This window comes from Megalops cyprinoides, chromosome 4, assembly GCF_013368585.1.
Source record: "Megalops cyprinoides isolate fMegCyp1 chromosome 4, fMegCyp1.pri, whole genome shotgun sequence".
Classification (NCBI taxonomy): domain Eukaryota; kingdom Metazoa; phylum Chordata; class Actinopteri; order Elopiformes; family Megalopidae; genus Megalops; species Megalops cyprinoides.
In genome coordinates this window covers 22,624,291-22,642,066 of record NC_050586.1, presented here as the reverse complement: position 1 = coordinate 22,642,066, position 17,776 = coordinate 22,624,291, and the positions used below count along the sequence as shown (strand labels likewise).

Genomic DNA, 17,776 nt, shown 5'->3' with positions numbered 1-17,776 from the left:
CCTGTTTAAATCAATGCGAAAGCTTAAAAACACACCCAGTTTCCACCTCAAAGTCACACTACACTTTAAAAAAACATTAACCAGTTTAAAAAGAGAGGATCCATTAGGGTATGTTAACAACTGTCAATACAAATGCTGCATGCAATCATATTAACACACACACACACACACACACACACACACACACACACACACACACACACACGCATACACGAAAGATGAAGTTTAATACTGTATATCCACTTGTTATAAAACCTTCCAGATGGCACTTGATTTCCCAGCAAATATGGGCAAAAGGACTGGTATAGAGGTTATAAACGAATACCATCTTCCAGATTCATGATGGACATCAACACATTAAGAAACTGTGAAAACACTGAACATGAGGGCAAAATTTTCAGACACCACAACCCTACAAAAGCTCAGTACAAAGGCTTAGCACCCAAATTCTTGACATAGTTAACAGTATGAAGATGGATGGGGAATTTGGCTCCATATTTTTCAGGCCTCTCTTTGAAAAATGCACCAGCTGTGTAAGAATCAGGGGGCTGGTTTCGGGTGTTATCCGGTGATGGTTCACTTCAATAAGGCCAGTGAAAAGAACACACAGAATACACTGCCTGCCATAACTGCCCTGATGATCCGTTTTCCGAAACCTTGTACCATTTTTGTCAGAACAAAAATGGGTTTCTACACTTTGCAAGCACCACAACTTGTGTGCATTCAGCGTATTTTAGGGAGACTTTGGTTAAATATTTATCAGACACGCAAAGCCTTGCTTTGCTAGTTTTACACGGGGCACACATTTTTTAGGGCAAGCTGCTCATTTCTGATATATCTCATAACCGTCTAATGTTGTCAGCAGAGAGGCACACAGCTCTCTCTGAGCTACAGATCTTTTGGATTTTACCAGACACTGACATCAATCACAAGCCACTGCTTTGAGAGGGTTTACAATAAAGCGACATCATCGACTGAACGTTTCCCATCAGATGCGTACTGTGAATTGTGGGCAAAAGATGACTCAGCACCCAGATTCAACAGATTTCCTGGAACAGACTTGCAAGCTCTACTAGATAGCTGCATAGATACGATACGATAAGATACGATAACACCGTAGATAAAGAGAGACAGCAACAATGTTAGGTACCAAACCCAAACTAGTAACCTTGAGGTGCTTGCCCCCCAGGTTCAGCAGCCATGTTTGCGCATTGCTGCAGTGTCTGTATCCATGCAAACTCTCGGTCACAGAAGCAGAATTCATTACTAGGTTTGATTTGACCTAATGGCAAAGTTTTCATGAAGCATGGTGACTGATGGATTAGGGTGACCTAGAAAATCAGAAGACCAAGAAAGCTGCTCATTGCCAATGGGGGTTGCAGAATCTGCTCTCCTCTCCTGTCCTGACCCAGTAGTCTCAGCAAAGTGAGAACTGAAGGAGGGCTAGATCAAATATGCAGAGGTGGTTCATTTGACATATTTGCCAACCCCCCCCCCCCTTTCTGCCCCTCCACAAGCTTGGTTCAATACCTTCCACTTTGTCTATTAATAGCCCCATTATATTACAGCTGCCCTGTTACTACAGCTGTATGTCATCAGGGTTTAAAATATTCATGACACTTGTGACACTGCAATGTGAGCTGCCCCAGCCATTGGGCTGCCATTAAACCCCAAGCACATCTCGGCTACAGGACAGGGAGTCCATAATGCCCCCGTGCTCTTGGTGTCTTTGGTTTGTCTCCAGCCAGTCTTAGCACATCTATTTATTTAACACTGTTTCCAAAGGCACAGGAAAACAAAAGGGAAACAAAGATGGAGGCTGGCCATCAGTGCTGATACACTGTGGTTAAAAAGCCGCACTTCACTGTTTTTTTTTTTTTTTGGCCCAGCTGGTACTGATTTATAGACCTCTGTATTCTGTATTGATAAGAGAGGAAGAAAATGTGGTTCTTTTACAGGACAGTGGAAGCATACACTAATGACACACCCACAAAGCAGACACACTGCTAAATATGCATGTTACTCATATACAAAAAACAGCACATTACAGCCAAGCTTTTAGCACGAGTAATATTCTTTTAAGACCAGCATTTTGTACAGTGCCACATTTTTGTTTGAGTGTTTTTTTTTTTTAAACACATAAGCTCACGGAAAGCCATTGAGAGTTGGCTCCAGTGGCTTGTAACAGTGACCCTAAGACAGATGACCCAAAGCTCCTTGGGTGGCCCTTACAGCAAACCTGGCTTGGTTGAGTAGCAGAGATTTTTGGACCCACTGCAACGCAGGTTTCCACTTCAAACCACCCTTTCAAGAGTGCGTCTGCACACGTTGCCAGTCAGACCATAACATAAGCCCTGGTTTTTGGTGACCACATGCAAATTAAGGCCAACACTCAGTATTCAGAGAGACCTGCCAGAGCTCATATTGTGACACCTGTTTTTTTCTGCCCAGATTCTGTTTCCGGCCTCACTGCTCTGCCGCGCTCTGGCCAAAGGGGCCCTCTGGTGTGCCCTTGCTGTCCTGGACGATGCTGGACGTCTCCTCAACGGAGCAGCGGGGGTGGTCGGCGTCCCCCTCTGCCTCCCGGAGGAGCTGCTCCGGGTCCCGCAGAAAGACCAGCAGCACTGTGATATTGTCGCTGGAGCCGGCACTCTTGGCCTGGGACACCAGCCGCTGGGCTGCCGGGCCACCCTGGCCACCGCTGTCCCGCAGGGCCTCAAGCACCAGCCCCGGCACGTCTGCCGGCTGCACTGTGTCAAAGAAGCCATCGCATGCCAGCAGGACGTAGTCCTCCTTACCGCTCAGGCGGACGGAGGCACAGTCTGCCTCGTTGGAGATGTAGGGCTTCTGGTCAAAGTCACCTGGGGGCAGATGAAAGGGAGGGGGGGGGGGGGGGGGGGGGGGGGCTTCATGTCAATACATTGGGATTCATTCCCAAATGGCATTTCGACTGCCTCGTATGTTCTAACCACCCCTCAAAGACAGTCTGAAACTGTGTGTATGTGGTACATGCAGCACACAGATGCTCTAACAGTAAAACTGAACATACTGTGAGATGCAATCAAACTGCAGATGCAACATCTGGTGAAAAAGCATGAAATGAGTAATCACTTCTGTTAAACACTCTGCTCTAGCTATCCAGCTAGGTACAATGTAATAAAGTGCCAGCGAGCCATTGGTTCCGCCGCCACTGACAAACTGTTCCGACCTATTTTAAGACCACTTCACAACAATGTGCTTAGTAGAGAGGAGGGATGTCTGCTATCGCTTAGCAACACTATTGTAGAGGCTATGTCACTCACCGATCGCCCTGGAAACGGCATAAGTGCCATTGACGCGCCAGCAACCCATGAAGGCAATACACCCGCCCAGATCCTCGATCCTTTGCTTCTCATCCTGGTTGGAGGGTTAAACACAGCCATTAGCAGAGCTGAATTTAACACGCCTCCTCTTTTAGAGAGCATAACGATCCCCGCAATCGTGCCTAGCAGACGCTCTGGGTCCATCAAGTGTGCTTGCATTTGCTGTTTTTGGAACATTCATGCACCCACACAGGCAGGCTTTTTTTCCATCAGATTCCAACCTGGGATTCAAACCCACAACCCTGCAGCAGTTCTGCAGTACTCTGTGGGTGTACTCTTCAAGTAAAATTTGCCTGCCTGAGAGGGAATCTGGGCAATGTCAGATCAGACTAATCAATAATCCACTGAGGGCAATCCATATTTTACAGTTATATGGGGCTTTTCACAACACCTCTGGATACCGTTCTGCTCGTCAAACAAGACAGCAGCTGCGCAAACAACGAGAAGACAGAGGAGCGCAGCGCTGTGTAACTGCAGTGATTCCACACAGTAGCTGGAGTGAAGGGAGAGAGCACCGAAGGTGAGCGATAAAGCCTTCAGCGGTCTGACTAGGGCGCTCCTGTGCCCCGGCTCTGGAGGACTGCCAGTGTTTGCAGGTGTCCTCTCCTCACGGGAACCACCCGATTCAGCCAGGCTCTTAAAACTGAACTAGTTTAATGCCTGACACAGTGCAGTTGGCTGGGAGATAGCAGGCTTGGTATGCTGTCCTACAGAACCAAGACTGAGTCACACTATAACAGGAGGTCTAAATCAGACCTGAGCCCTTGAACCTACTAAGGATAAATGGGTAACCGGCAGGCAAAACGGAAGTGCTTTATTCTATTAGGCTGATACTATACGTAACTGCATTCGATAACCATATTGTGCTGTGGGTGTACTGTCTTCCACTTGCTGCACTTGCACATTATCTTTTGCACAACACCCTTGGATTAGGGTGTGTCCTCCGGGAGAACACTGACAGTAATGAGTGGCTAGGCCCTGGCATGTGTGAAAAGGGTGTGGGTGCATTTGGTCACCTCTCTCTCGGGCTTGTGGGGCTCCATGAGCGTGACAGGCTGGCCCTGGCTCACCAGCATAACCTGGGAGTCACCCAGCCAGGCCACGTGCAGCCAATCGCCTGACAGCAGGATCGCCACCCCAGTGCTGCCACTGCGCAGACGCTGCAGACACACACACACACACACACACTGCAAATGAGAATGTCTGGCACAACCCTCTCCACATTCCTTCTGTTGCTACAATTTTCAGTGTTTATGCCCCAAAGAAGCGACTGCCTTCAACCATTTGACTCTAGTACTCCAATAATGACAAAACAAGCTTTCATCAAGCAGTCTGATAAGACGGTTTCATACTTTGAGAATAACTACCATGTTCATGAGTAGTATTGTAGTATTGAGTACTGAACGTCAATCACACACTATGAACACTTTGGCAGCCCTTTCAATCTTAACAGCTAATCAGATTACGTCATTAGAAGAATAGAATAAAACGCTAGAGAACAATGAAGCATCCCTTGACCAGGGCTGCACAACATGCGAACATGTGTAGCACATTCATCTGCCCCTGAATTCACCTTCCATCTTTGTCCATTTTAGATCTCAGCCAATACAATAACAATGCCATTTCTAACCAGACAGGCAAGGGGATGAGAACGTACAGATCTCTCCACTGCACACGCATGTGAGTTTGAGTGAGTGTATGAGAGGAAGCACGGTAGGTAGTTAGCATACTGTCCATGGCTTTTCTAGCCCCTAACAGGCCCCAAGTCTTTTTCACTTTTATTTTTATGACTCCCAGGCACAAAATGACACTAACTATGACACTAGCCTGTTGCTTCTTTGGTCAGAGAAACAATCACAAGCTGTGAAACTGTACTATGTGGGTGCCTATTTTGCACAGTGTACCCACCGCCACAACCACAAGACGATTTGTTGGGAGTTTACTTTCCTGCAATGTGTAGTGGTCTGCGACATTAAGATTTTAGCAGTCACACAGTGTGCTCCCAGTTGAAGGTATACAGTCATATTCTTCACACAAACCTTTCCTTCCTTAAGTATTAGCTGTGGCATGAACATCAGTAAAACGTTCTGATTACAAACTTCTGGGTTACAAAGCTTTTCAACGAATATTACAATATGCCCTTCTGTGTAGAGAAATGTTGACCACTGGACAATATGAGGTGTGGACGGGTTTAAAGGTCTACAGCGAATGAGACGTTTGAATGAGAAGATTCTTCACGCAATCAGGTTGAACCTAGTGTGTCCATTTGACAACCCTGGCATTGCAAGAAGGACGCAGACCGGTGCTCACCTCTCTCTTTGCTTTTTCCCTGAACATGTCGTCGGTGCGGGTGAAGGCACTCTTGAGCGCAGCGGCCGGGTCACTCTGCAGCTCCTCGTGCTGGCTGAGGGCGACGTGCAGGTGGGTGGCGGCGTACGTGGCTGCGTCCACCCCTCCGTGCCCGTCAAACACAGCGTAGTATCCTCGCTCCACTCCATCCTGTTGGGAGGGGCACGGCTATCAGAGCTCTGACTCTCAGCCAATCGGCCCATGAAAAGAGGGGCACAGAGGATGTTCTAACAGCAACAGGGCAGACAGTCTGACTCCACACAATGACGTGTGCAACTATCAGAGACCACCTTTGATAAACAGTATGCAGCAGCGATTAAAGCACTTGATAATATTTATTTTCACTGCCAAGACACTTTGTAGCAGGCATTGAATGGTAGGAATGACTTTGTGTTTTTTTTTTTCTGGACCAAACTACTTCACATCCATGCAAAGTTGGTCCTTGGTACTGACATGGTCAAAAGGTAAACTCCACATAAATTCACTTGCTTGTATCTGTATTTCTTTTAACATTACTATTTCATATGTGCAAATAAAACTAAATTAAACTTTGATAAAAACAATAGTGAATCATAGAGTACGTTTTTCAATATGTATGGCACTCAAGATCAAATGTGAGGGGTTCAGAGAATCAAATTTCTGATCCATAGACCAGACTCCAATGGGAGCTTCCAGTTTTATCTCAGTAACAGTGGGTCTATGCTAATGTAACTGTATTCATTCTGTCAAAATTAGTTATTTGCAGAGGAGTCAAATGTGCACAAATTCTTACATGCAATGCCTAGGCAAGATTAGTGAGTGATTAATTGATTAGTGATTTAGCCCAAAGTATAATACCTGCAGCTAATCATTGTAATAATCTAGAGTAGTTGTATGTGATAATCCTATGCTCTCTACATCTTGTTGTCATCAGAGAAAATGATTTCAGATACGTAGAAGCAAAGTAGCTGCTCTACCAGAAGACAGGCGGAACATTGTCAAATAGGTTTTTGGTGGGTTTCCCTCGGTCACAGACACATGTGTTCCAGCTAACCAGATTTTCGAAATGGCTTGATGCCAAACAGAGAAAGTATGGAGGAGCTGATAGCCCCTTGAACAGGCCTACTCGGTGCCCCACTCTGGGCACGAGATGCACCACGCGGCTCGCTTTGAGCTCTCGGAGCTTGGGTGAACATGCAAGACTGCGAGTGTGCGGCAGCCACCTGCAGGCCGAAGAGCTGGTTGAACTCGGGAAGGGCCACGTGACGGTCCTCCATCTTCCGCCGGGCATTGCGGATGGCATGGACAGAGGTGAGGAGGGGACGGGAGGGGGGTGAAGCCGGGGCGGGGGCTCTCTGCTGCCAGGCGAATCCAACCTCTCGCAGCTTGTTAAAGAAGAGGCGCTGGAGCGGCTCAGACTGGAGCACTGTGGAGGCAGGAGCAATTTGTGGATTCTTGCTGATAAATTACTGCATTACAGGATAAAAGAAACCTTATAAAAATGTTTCTGGCTTAAAATGTCAACCTTTTCTGATGTCAAAATATCAGGTCTCAGTTAATATTCATTGATTACAGTGGGTAAAAGAGAGTGAAAGTGAGAAAGTCGTTGACAGACAGGAAGCCACAGAAATTTGCATGCCATCTTCACTGCGGCACTTTGGCGTCATTCACTATGTTATCTTTACTATTTTAACTGAAAATTTTATTTTGACATTGACGTGGTAGTTCTTGCCTGAAAGGATGTATGTCAGGACTGGAAACCACAAGGGTTATAGTGGCTAGGCCCTCACATGAATGGCATATGAAAACATCTCAAACTTAACATTTATCTGATGTTTCCATGGCTAGTGTTGCTTCATACAAACAATTCTTTTGTGTGGTAGTGGGACTGATGCATCTTTAACCAGAATATTGGTAAAAAAAGTTGAATCTACTTGTAACACTCACTCGACTGAATGAAAAGAGAACAACTGGTAAAAGCACGTGAGCTGCACTTAATTTACAGACTAAAGCTGGATGATATTGATGACATTCACAATACTGATTTTATGTTTATATTTACATGAACTGCTCACAGCTACACTTTCATTACCAAACACTGTGACATGAGGCAGACTTGTGCGTACACACACATGCACACACACATGCACATAAGTGAGGGACAACCCTGCTTTCAGGGGAGAGACTGTTACCTTCTTTTCTTTTCTCAATTGTTTAAAAATACACCTAAATCACAACCATAAAGGCATTTGATGTGGCACAGTACTCCATGCATTCAAGCTAATGCAACATAAAAAGACACTTCAGACTATAATCATAAATCACTATAATCACCCCTGCATTTAATGCTGCTAAAAAATTCATAACAATGTCCTAAAACAAGCACTGGAGGTAAAGGATATCAAAGACATGAAACAGTTTCATTGCATATACTAAAACACTATTTACTATTAGAATTTAAATTGTAGTTTGGATTGTTTTCATTAGCCAAATAGGTCAACTTTCCTGATATCTCAGGTGTTAATCAGAAAATTAAATCTTTAACCAGGATTCAAGGAGCTTGAGGTGCAATTTCAAATATTGTCACTAGAGGTCAGGCACGCTCTGTTGCTCATTGCTTTTCCGTGTTCTGGCCATGCCTACAATGACACAGCACGTGTCTGCAGTAAGGGGGGGCATCTGGACACACGGTAACAATAAGGCTGGAACGTTATAAAAACATCAACACACAAGTTAATCAGAGAAGGTCAATGCATACAGCGGCATACTTATTTGTCAGAGGGGAACTTATTTGCCCCATAACAGGTGATAGCATCCCTTAGTGTTTTATGGGTGTGGAGAAAATAGTGAACCAGGGGAAGAAAACACAGAGCTCTTAAACAGCAGCAAGAACATCACACATCTGTATGACAAAAGGATCTTTCATTTAAAAAATAAACCAAACTAAAACAAAACAAAAAACTTCAAGATGTTCTATTTTGTGAGAGAAAATTAAAAAAAACTTTCTGCCATCTACCCTTGCACTCACAACCCCCAGCAATCTGAGACTAGAACCAGAAAACTCCCATGAAATCAGCTGGCAGGCTTTAGGACCTCGGGGAGGGAGAGCTGTGTCTAGCAGTCCTCCGCCCACTCTTGCATGTCCTCCTTGGGGTGTGAATCGGAGAGTCTGTCTGTAGGGGTGGTGTGGTTTTCTCACCATGGACAGAGTATGTGTGAGTGGCTTTGATTGCAGGGCAGTCTGATCATAGCAAGCCATGGACATCTGTGGCTCAAGGCTGATGGAAACTCTCAAAAGACGGGGCCAGCAGGCCAGACTACACTCTCTTGGATGACTCGTAGTGTCCTTACATAAGTGATGAATAGGGTGTGCTGTGTACGTGTGGGTGTATATCTGCAAGTATGGCCTGCCAAGAGATGTAATAGCTATGCCCGTGTCAAAGCTGTTTTGAGTTAAGACCGTGTGCTCGTGGAGAATCGATCATGGGCGATATTGGCCAGAGTTACGTGTGACGGTGTAGACAGTTCTACGCAAAAGCTGACTGCATCTTCCCACCAGCACAAGGCGCCGCCACGGGGGGAGGGGGCGCACAAGGTCCGCTTTGTTCTCCCTTTAGACGCAGCCAGAGCGTGGCTAACATGGTCGCTCGGTTACCCAGCTAATCATGCTAACGAGCCCCTGCTCTAATGGGAATGGGCTGGTGTGGGGTGGTGGGACAGGCGAAGGCCAAGCGATGCCTGTAGATTAAACAGAAGCAGGCAACGCTGCACTGGCTGGCGGTGTGCCAGACAACCACAATGACTCCCATCCCCTTTACCCCCCAAATTAATTCCCTTGCAGGAAATCCAGGCCCACTTTAAAAGTCTGACCCCTCTGAGCCCAAATTGCAAACATACAACACCCATCTACCAGCCTAATGGAGGGATCTTAGAGCATGTCTGCCCTACCGGTCCTGGAAATTGGTGTTCTGAGGGATATTGTGTTCAACCAGCATGGCATTTGATATGCAGGATCTCAAGGATGTCCATTGATTGTTTTATGAATCAATTTGAAAATCTTGATCATAGAAGCCCCTGAGGACATCCTGCTCTCTCTGTTTCCCCACCTCTCCCTAGTGTCCGACCCTGTTCCAGACACACCTGGTTACTTTCTCAGTACTTGGCTATAGCCGCTGGCTTCTGAGTGAGCAAATTAGCAAGTAACTAATCCTCATTATGCATGCCTAAGATTAGGCACACAGCTGGCAGATCTGTGGGAACCTCTGGTTCAAGAACAAGCCACATGCAGCTGGGCTCAACCACCCATCGGCACCGATTTTCAAGATCATCAGGCAGTGACTTCCATCCTTGAGCAATTAGCAAGGTATTCATACGCAACCTCCAATGGTAACAGAACAAATGCTGTAAACCTGTTCCATGATAAACACTTTCAGCATTCCAGAGGAGCAGACATTTTAAAAATGGAGCACTGCAATTCCTCAGGCCAGTTCATTTTTCACATCTTAAGAAACTCATTACTGTAGTGCCATAAAGGCTCATTACACATAGCGACGCCGCTGCCTATTTATCTTGATTATTTCCTCCATCGTTCGCCCGCGTAAGGGATATCGATGGTCGCCAACCCCAGTTTGCTAAACATGCATGGCCACATCATGGATTGAAATCAATGATTTGCTTACAATTAAAGCAGTGTCTGTAGTTATGCCTGCATCATGTGGTTATGGCAGTTCTACAGTGCTGACTGAAATGTGTGTTTTTGTGACCTTTCTAACTCACGCGATCTTTGTGTGGGATCATGTGTCCTTATCAAATACAACCAAATAAACAATGTTCTGTTGTGCCTTTCAGCAAAGGCACTTAATCTGAACCTCTTGAGGTTATATAAATAACATGCAAAAAATGTATGCTACCAGCAGACTTTTGGCAAATCTACAATGCAGTGTAACAAATATCCGATTTAAAAACCCTTGGCAACTGAATAAGGGCATGCCAGCAACCATCAGCCAGAATGACAGTGTGTCTTGGGGGAGGGGGACTCACAGACGGAGGTGGATTCCTGCTCGGGGTCCGGGGGACAGTGGAAGGGAGTGAGGTCACTCTTCAGGAGTTCCTCCAGCCCTGCATGGGACAGGGCAGCGCTCAGCAGCGGTGGGGCATTCCTGTAAGAGGCAGAGGGTGGGAGGGGTTTAGGGCATCAGACCATCTCCACTCAGCATGGCATTCACCCAATCCACAATTTGTCCTTAATTAAAGCCTACACATTTGGCAAACTTCTAGAATTAGATATGAGAGCTGGCAACAGAATAGCAACATTTCACTGTCGATGGCATAATGTTTAAATGTTCGAACCCTTTGCCTCATCTTTATTAAAAACATTAAACATGGACCTCTTCTATGTGTAGTTACTGAAAAATCTTTTCATTTAACATGCTTCACGAATAAAGAAAAATTCATCACTCTCATTACAAACAATGTAAAATTTGTAAAATCTCTTTTGAACAGCTTTGACCATAGTATTGACAAATATCATTATCATCTAATATATTTATGAAAACTTAAATGAAAATGTTAAGGATTACAAAAAAATTAAATAGCAGCGTTTGACAAAGAAGGCTCTCAGACAGAACTGTGATGTATAGATATCTCTGATGCACACAATACTCTGTGTCACAATATTGGAAATTGTATATGCTATCTTCTAGTTGACTACTGGTGAGTGAAGAACGAAGAGAATCAAATCAATGTTTTCTTCACAGGCAGCTATTAGGATTTTTTAAATCACTTCAAGTGAGTACTCAATCTAACTGCAACGCAAAATGCCCCAGAAATTTAACATACTGAATAAAAGGTCCTGCTACTCAGAGAACACCTTTGTCCTTTAGATCAGAAAATATAAAAAAATTAGTTCTTGAAAAGAATAAAGCCTTAAATGTGTCATTGACTGTTTTACTCACTTCTATGACTTCTTGCTTTATGGTTAGACTGAACAGTCCACCCGACAGGCAAATAGGTGCTATCACATTACATTACATGTAATTTAGCAGACAGTCTTATCCACAGCAACCTAAATAGGTTACAATTTCGCATGTTATACATTTATACAGCTGGATATTTACTGAGGCAGTTGTGGGTTAAGTACCTTGCCCAAGGGTAGTGCCCCAACAGGGACCTCAACCAGCAACCTTTCAGACAGGAGTCCGGCTCCTTACTACTGCACCAGTTATTCGCTGCAGCATAATTAAATCACGTGTTACTTTTTATCATATCATTTTGACAACACACACTCTGTTTTGTTCACATACATGCAGATAAAAAGGATTGTGGGTTAAGGGAACATTTGCAAAAAATTCATTATTCAAGGCAAAGGGCAAACTGCAGATTGTGAGGACTACATGTGAACAAACACTTAAATCACTCTGGACTGCACTGTGGACCGCTTTTTCAGTCCCAGCCCTGGAGAGTGGCGAGTCTTGAGGGAGGAGGGACATGCTCCACAAGCGTTCCCAGGAGTCTGTGGCTTACAGGCATGCATGGCAGGTGCCCCACACCTGGTAGAGCATGACACGACTCGCCCCAAGTGTGCTTTCAGACAAGGAGCAGCCAAATGCGAAACTCCCAATACTGAGCCTACTCTGTAGATTAAACAAAACATTTACTTTGTGTTTGCATGGCTAAAAATGTACTGTCCGTTTCAAAGAAACCTTGATGCTTAGATAAGAGTAACACCAAATTGGTTCTTCTCTGGTTTTTAATAGCTGTTATGGTTATGGTTATATTACAGTTAATAATCCAATTTGGTGAGATTCCAGGTGGATTATAATAGAAGCTGCTGAAACAGTGAGGGCACAAAGGAAAATAAATAAAAGTATTCTTTATTGTCAGAACATCAGAATGGCTACACCTCAAAGAATGTGTGCAGAGTATATCAGGAAGGGTAAACCTACAGGCAGCAGTCTGAAATCAAGGGTTAAATCAGGCCCCTGTCACAGCTTTAACTAGTGTTAAAAGTCCCCTCAGGGAAGGGGAACTATGGACGTTCAGATGAGGATCTCTTTTAGAAAAAAATGAGGCAACTTTACATTACCTTACTGTAATTTAGCAGACGCTCTTATCCAGAGCGACTTACAAAGGTTACAGTTTTACATGTTATCCATTTATACAGCTGGATATTTACTGATGCAACTGTGGGTCAATCTTTTCACTATACCACTGCTGACATCTATGTAAAAGGAGTTTGGGAGGACAGTTCTTCTTGGACTTCAGCTGGAAAAAAAAGGGGGCAAGGATGGAGATGTCATTAGGGTTGGGAAGTGGGGAAGGGGGCAGGGCGGCAGTCATGTGTCAAGGGAGCAGATGGTATACTAGGGAACAACTGTTCCCATTCAGGACGCCCGGGGGTGAAGTCAATCACAGTCCAGCCACGCCCAGAAAGGGGCTTCGTGGGGCAAAAACAGGCTGAAAAGTTTAAGCTTCGCCCATGATTGTTTGAGTAGTCTCTCCATTTGATTTACCTGAACACTCAAAGGTCAACAGGGAATGACAAAATTACAAAGGTTTCTCAAGAGGTAGGCTCCAGTCAGAACTGCCATGACAGTTAACATAACAGGAAGTGGTGGTAATGTAACAGGAAAATAAAACTGTGTAATATCCCCCATATATGGAGTCTTCTTCAAAATCTGTTTGGGTCTCTACAGAGGCTACAAAGAGTAGTTTTTCTGTGAATGGAAGCCCCTCCCCCCCATCAGCTCAATCCCTTCCCATTCACTGCATGTGAAGCGGAGAGTGGAGCCACCGGCCTTAGACCTGCGTCACACTGACTGGATTCCTAAAATTCCCTGGAGTCTCCTAAATCTTTCATGAGGCCGGGGGCTTGCGTTACTCCTCACCCTCCGCCAGCCCAAAGCTCCATTTACACTAGCCGGTTTTTTAGCTGGAGAGGCGTCAATGTGCCACTGACTTGTGAAGCCATGTCTATCACACAAACACACACGGGGTCAAAGCAGGACCTTTGTTCCAGCTTCAGTCTTATTGATCAGCATTCAGGCCTTAGGGTGTACACCCATGCCTTGTTTCAGAGGTCATGATGCAGAGTCAGAGACCTGCCAAACCTTCCTCCAGAAAGCCTGCTGTTCCATTGATAACTGGACAACAACTGAAACACAGTACCCATGTTAACAGTAGTGTGCGCGGTTAAACTCATTTCTGGCTCCATTTACCACTGTGTGCTCACTGCAGAGGCAGGCTACAATGTGCTGCAACAGCACCGCCTCGGACTTATTCATTTGATCAAATTCTGGTCTGTTCCAGGGCCACGCTGCAGGTTCTTTGTTCTCAGCAGCCACTGTAGCAGTTGCCAGGTCCGCAGTAAACAGGCTCTGAAAGCAGCCCACACAAAGGGGGGCCCGTAATTAACATGATCACATGACAGGGCTGGAGATGGGACCCTGCTGTGGCTCCCTCTGCCTCTGCAAACGAAGGAAAAAAAAAATCCCTGTCTTTTGTGGCAGGGTTGCCAGACTGCGCTTCAACAGCCAAATTATTGCTGATTTTGCATGCACTTACAAAAATTAAACACCATACGTTTCTCTGGCACGCTTTGCGATTTAAGATCCAATTTTTGTTCAAAAACTCTCTTTTTACTGCATTCCATTAAAGCTTGTTTTTAGAAATGGCGGCAGCGTTGGTGAAGTATCACGACATGCTTGTTTTTTCCTGGCCCTTTGAATGTGCTTGGCAGTACTATACTGCCTTTTTGTTGAATTTTGACCACGCTGACCACCGTTTAATTTCAGCCTGCCAACCATTTGCAGCAGACATGGTGTAGTCATTGCCCTTGGGCCTGGGGCAAACTTCAATCCAGGGAGCTCACTGCCTGCCGCAAAAAATGAAAAACAACGCTGGAAAAGGGAGGAGGATCAGCCATCAGGAACTTCCTGCACACTGGCCACAAAAGGTTATCAAATGCAGTCTCAAAAAGGACTGCCATTGACCTTTGCCGTCAGTCTTCCACAAACACACCATGTTGCTAGCAAGTAATAGAGGGAACAGTTTAAACATGCTTTTAATTCACATGCAACAAATCAGGGTTTTGTCCAGGCATGAAGTTATTCCACAAACCCGATGAGAAGTCAATCTGTCATCAGTTTAGGCCTCTGCTGTGAGGCAGAGTTAAAGGGAAATGGTCTCTGAAAAGCAGGAAGGCCAAGAACAATAGTTGCTCTGCTGACAGGAAGTCAGACCTTACCCACACACTCAGAGGAAACGACTCCACTCATGAAATAAATAATAAAATAAAACCGAGTGCTTCCCTGTCTGCAGCTATAGAAAGGACCAAAAAACCGAAACTTGTATGACACGTTGCTGTTCCAACAACAATGATCATCTGGGGGGGGGGGGGGGGGGGGGGCAATAACACCAAAGAATGTCCTTTTGGTGACATTAGACTGCAAACTCTTCACTTCTTCGCCAGTACATTTTACACAGATAAGGCTGTAGGTTATCGGCCATTTTATTTCCAGCGCAGGAATCTGAGGAATGCAACAGCTTGTGCATACAGTTAACCTCCCCCATTGGAGGCACACAGGTAGGCAGAGCTGGAGCAGCCGCGACAACGCAGGCTTGTTCTCTGCTTCTGAACTACCCCTCCAGTAGACATTTCACAAGCAGGGCAACTTAGGTTGAATCAAGTGCAAGCTACAAAACCACTGCCTTCACAGCCTAGTCATAATCCCCCAAACGACCAGGGGTAAGTCAGAATCTCAACCGCATCTGCAATGTCTCAACATGATTCAACTTGAGAGGGCCTCCTCGGAGAGACATGTCACACCAAAAATTAAGCAACACGTATCCCTCTTTATGCGGTGCAAAATACTATACTGTCCATGTGTCAAACATGCACCATCAAAGAGAAACTGGTGACAAAATATTACTAGTGTCTGTAGGGCAGTCTGCAAACAATTTACAATTGGTTTGCTACAGTCATCCCCAAGGAGGGCACAGAGCTAAACTGCATTAATTGAAAAATTTATGTAATGTATCAAAAGTGTAGCAAAGTGTGGAATGGATTTTCTGCAGTGTGCAACTGAAGAGACTGTATTCAGTAGGGTGTCATACAGAGAAGGAAAAGCTGCTTAAACGAAATGCTGTGAAAAATGACACGTGTTACTCATAATTCCATTTCAGTGTGTATATTAAAATAAAGAGAGATTAATCCACGGGTGGGGATCAACAGGATTTTCCACAATCAAAAGCACGTCGTTGCCCACCTCGCAGCCAGCAGTCGGCCAGCCAGGTCCAGGCTCTCGCCCCGGATCTCGTCCTGACTGAGCCTGCTGCTCAGTGGGCTGACGGGCAGCGGGTCGTCTGGGCCCAGCGGGTCAGGGAACTCCTTCACGAACTCATCCAGGAAGCGCTGGGCCTCCGCTCCCTCCACGCCCATCCTGTTTCCTTCTGAGGCTCTCAGCGTCCCCCAGACGATCTCATCCACGCCGCGCCACAGACCGGGCTCCTCCCACTCCCCCCGTTCACAGAAGTCTTCAACATGGGAAATGGAAAAACTGTCTTAAACTGCTGGCTTCACAACACAAGGGGCTGACCCTGACAAAACCGTGCTTTTCAGCAACCTAAAGGACGCTGAGGAAAGGAACCAGCTTCAGAATATTGACCTCTCTTTTGCATTACTGCGTACTAAAAGTTGTGACTAACATGCATCAGTGATGCCAGATTTGTGATTGGTGATTGGTGAAAGTAAAACATTTGACTCCATCTGCAAACACAATTACAGCCAGCACATGGCCTGAGAGGAATCATAATAGATATAAATTTTTAAAAAGCACATGTAAGGTGAAATGTATGGTTTAAGAAAACAATTTTAGGGGTAATGTGCTCAGAATAGTAAAATAAATCCCTCTTAACTGAACAAACGTTTCTTCCAAAGCATCTACATAGTCATTGTGGCTAGCTGTCTACAAAAATACAAGTTGCCTTGGCAACTACACAAACCACATGCACAGAAAGTCTCCTTCTCCAACTCAGACAACACACCCATACGCGTGGAAAGTGACTGGCATATCAATAGCGTGCAGATCACGAGCACAAGTGCTGAAACACAGATTAAACAGGTTCCATACGTTAAATGCTCACATGCCTCACAGAGAGGATGTCTCATTTTGCTTTTGCACCTGTGCAACTGTTTTTTGCTTGCTTCAGTCGCTAGTTACACAGGGCCCGGCGATATGAGGCTTCACTTTTTAACGGTACACAATAAAATTGTTACCTTTTGTAAAATACTGAAACATTTATAAGAACCTGAATTAATACTACATACAACAGGATTTTACGACACATGCATTTCTTACCTTCACGTGGCTTTCCTTCGCAACGAGTAAATGCCTATTTCTGCGTCAGCGGAACATGTACCACTGCCTGCAATCCTCGTACCTAGGCTCCCACGCCCTCCCGCCGCTTCAAGACCCCCGTCTAGTTCCACTCCACGGAAGTCTGGCTACTGTAACGACGTGAAGATACTGACATGCTCCGTTCCTACGAGTCAAATAATGTCTACCACAACGCGCATGCCCAGTAGCGAAGGCTACAACTTCAACAAGATCCTGAAAAGTATGTTGCTGCTCCCTCTGCTGGCTGAGTGTATACTAGTCAGGCTGGATGCGACTCTGCCACCGGTAGGTGGCGTGGAAAACAATAGTTACATAAGTGCCCATCCGTCTGACAGAGCGAACAGCTTAAAAACTTAAATGGAACTGGATATATCTCAGTAAAATGATGGCTTATGGGGCGAAATAAATTATTTGAGTTTACGGCGTTACAGGTGGAATGAAAGGTATGCATTAAAATGGAGTGTGGATTGTATTTCTGCATGCTCTAGTCTACTGAACTGAAACTTATTGTCCTGCTTTTTCAAAGCATTGCATGACAATATGTTTGTTTATGGCCCAGTTTTCACCTTCTGCAAGATTTATTTCACAATGTTTTAAGTCCTTGTTCATATAGAAATTAGTACATTAAACAATAGTAGAGGTTGTGCATCTCTTATTCTGTTGTCTACACTCAACATCGGAATGAACCTT

The 17,776-nt window shown here is 45.1% G+C and overlaps 1 protein-coding gene across 1 annotated transcript; it reads right to left on the bottom strand.

Moving 5' to 3' along the window:
• Positions 1 to 193: 193 nt before the first annotated feature.
• On the bottom strand, positions 194 to 17,228 carry ppm1f (protein phosphatase, Mg2+/Mn2+ dependent, 1F). Its single transcript, XM_036527963.1, has 8 exons — positions 17,048 to 17,228; positions 15,956 to 16,223; positions 10,731 to 10,849; positions 6,914 to 7,116; positions 5,673 to 5,861; positions 4,379 to 4,522; positions 3,303 to 3,396; positions 194 to 2,861 (listed from the first exon to the last, which is right to left on the bottom strand). The coding sequence occupies exons 2-8, from the start codon at positions 16,126 to 16,128 to the stop codon at positions 2,467 to 2,469; spliced, it is 1,317 nt and encodes a 438-aa protein (XP_036383856.1). The 5' UTR covers positions 16,129 to 16,223; positions 17,048 to 17,228; the 3' UTR covers positions 194 to 2,466.
• Positions 17,229 to 17,776: the final 548 nt, after the last annotated feature.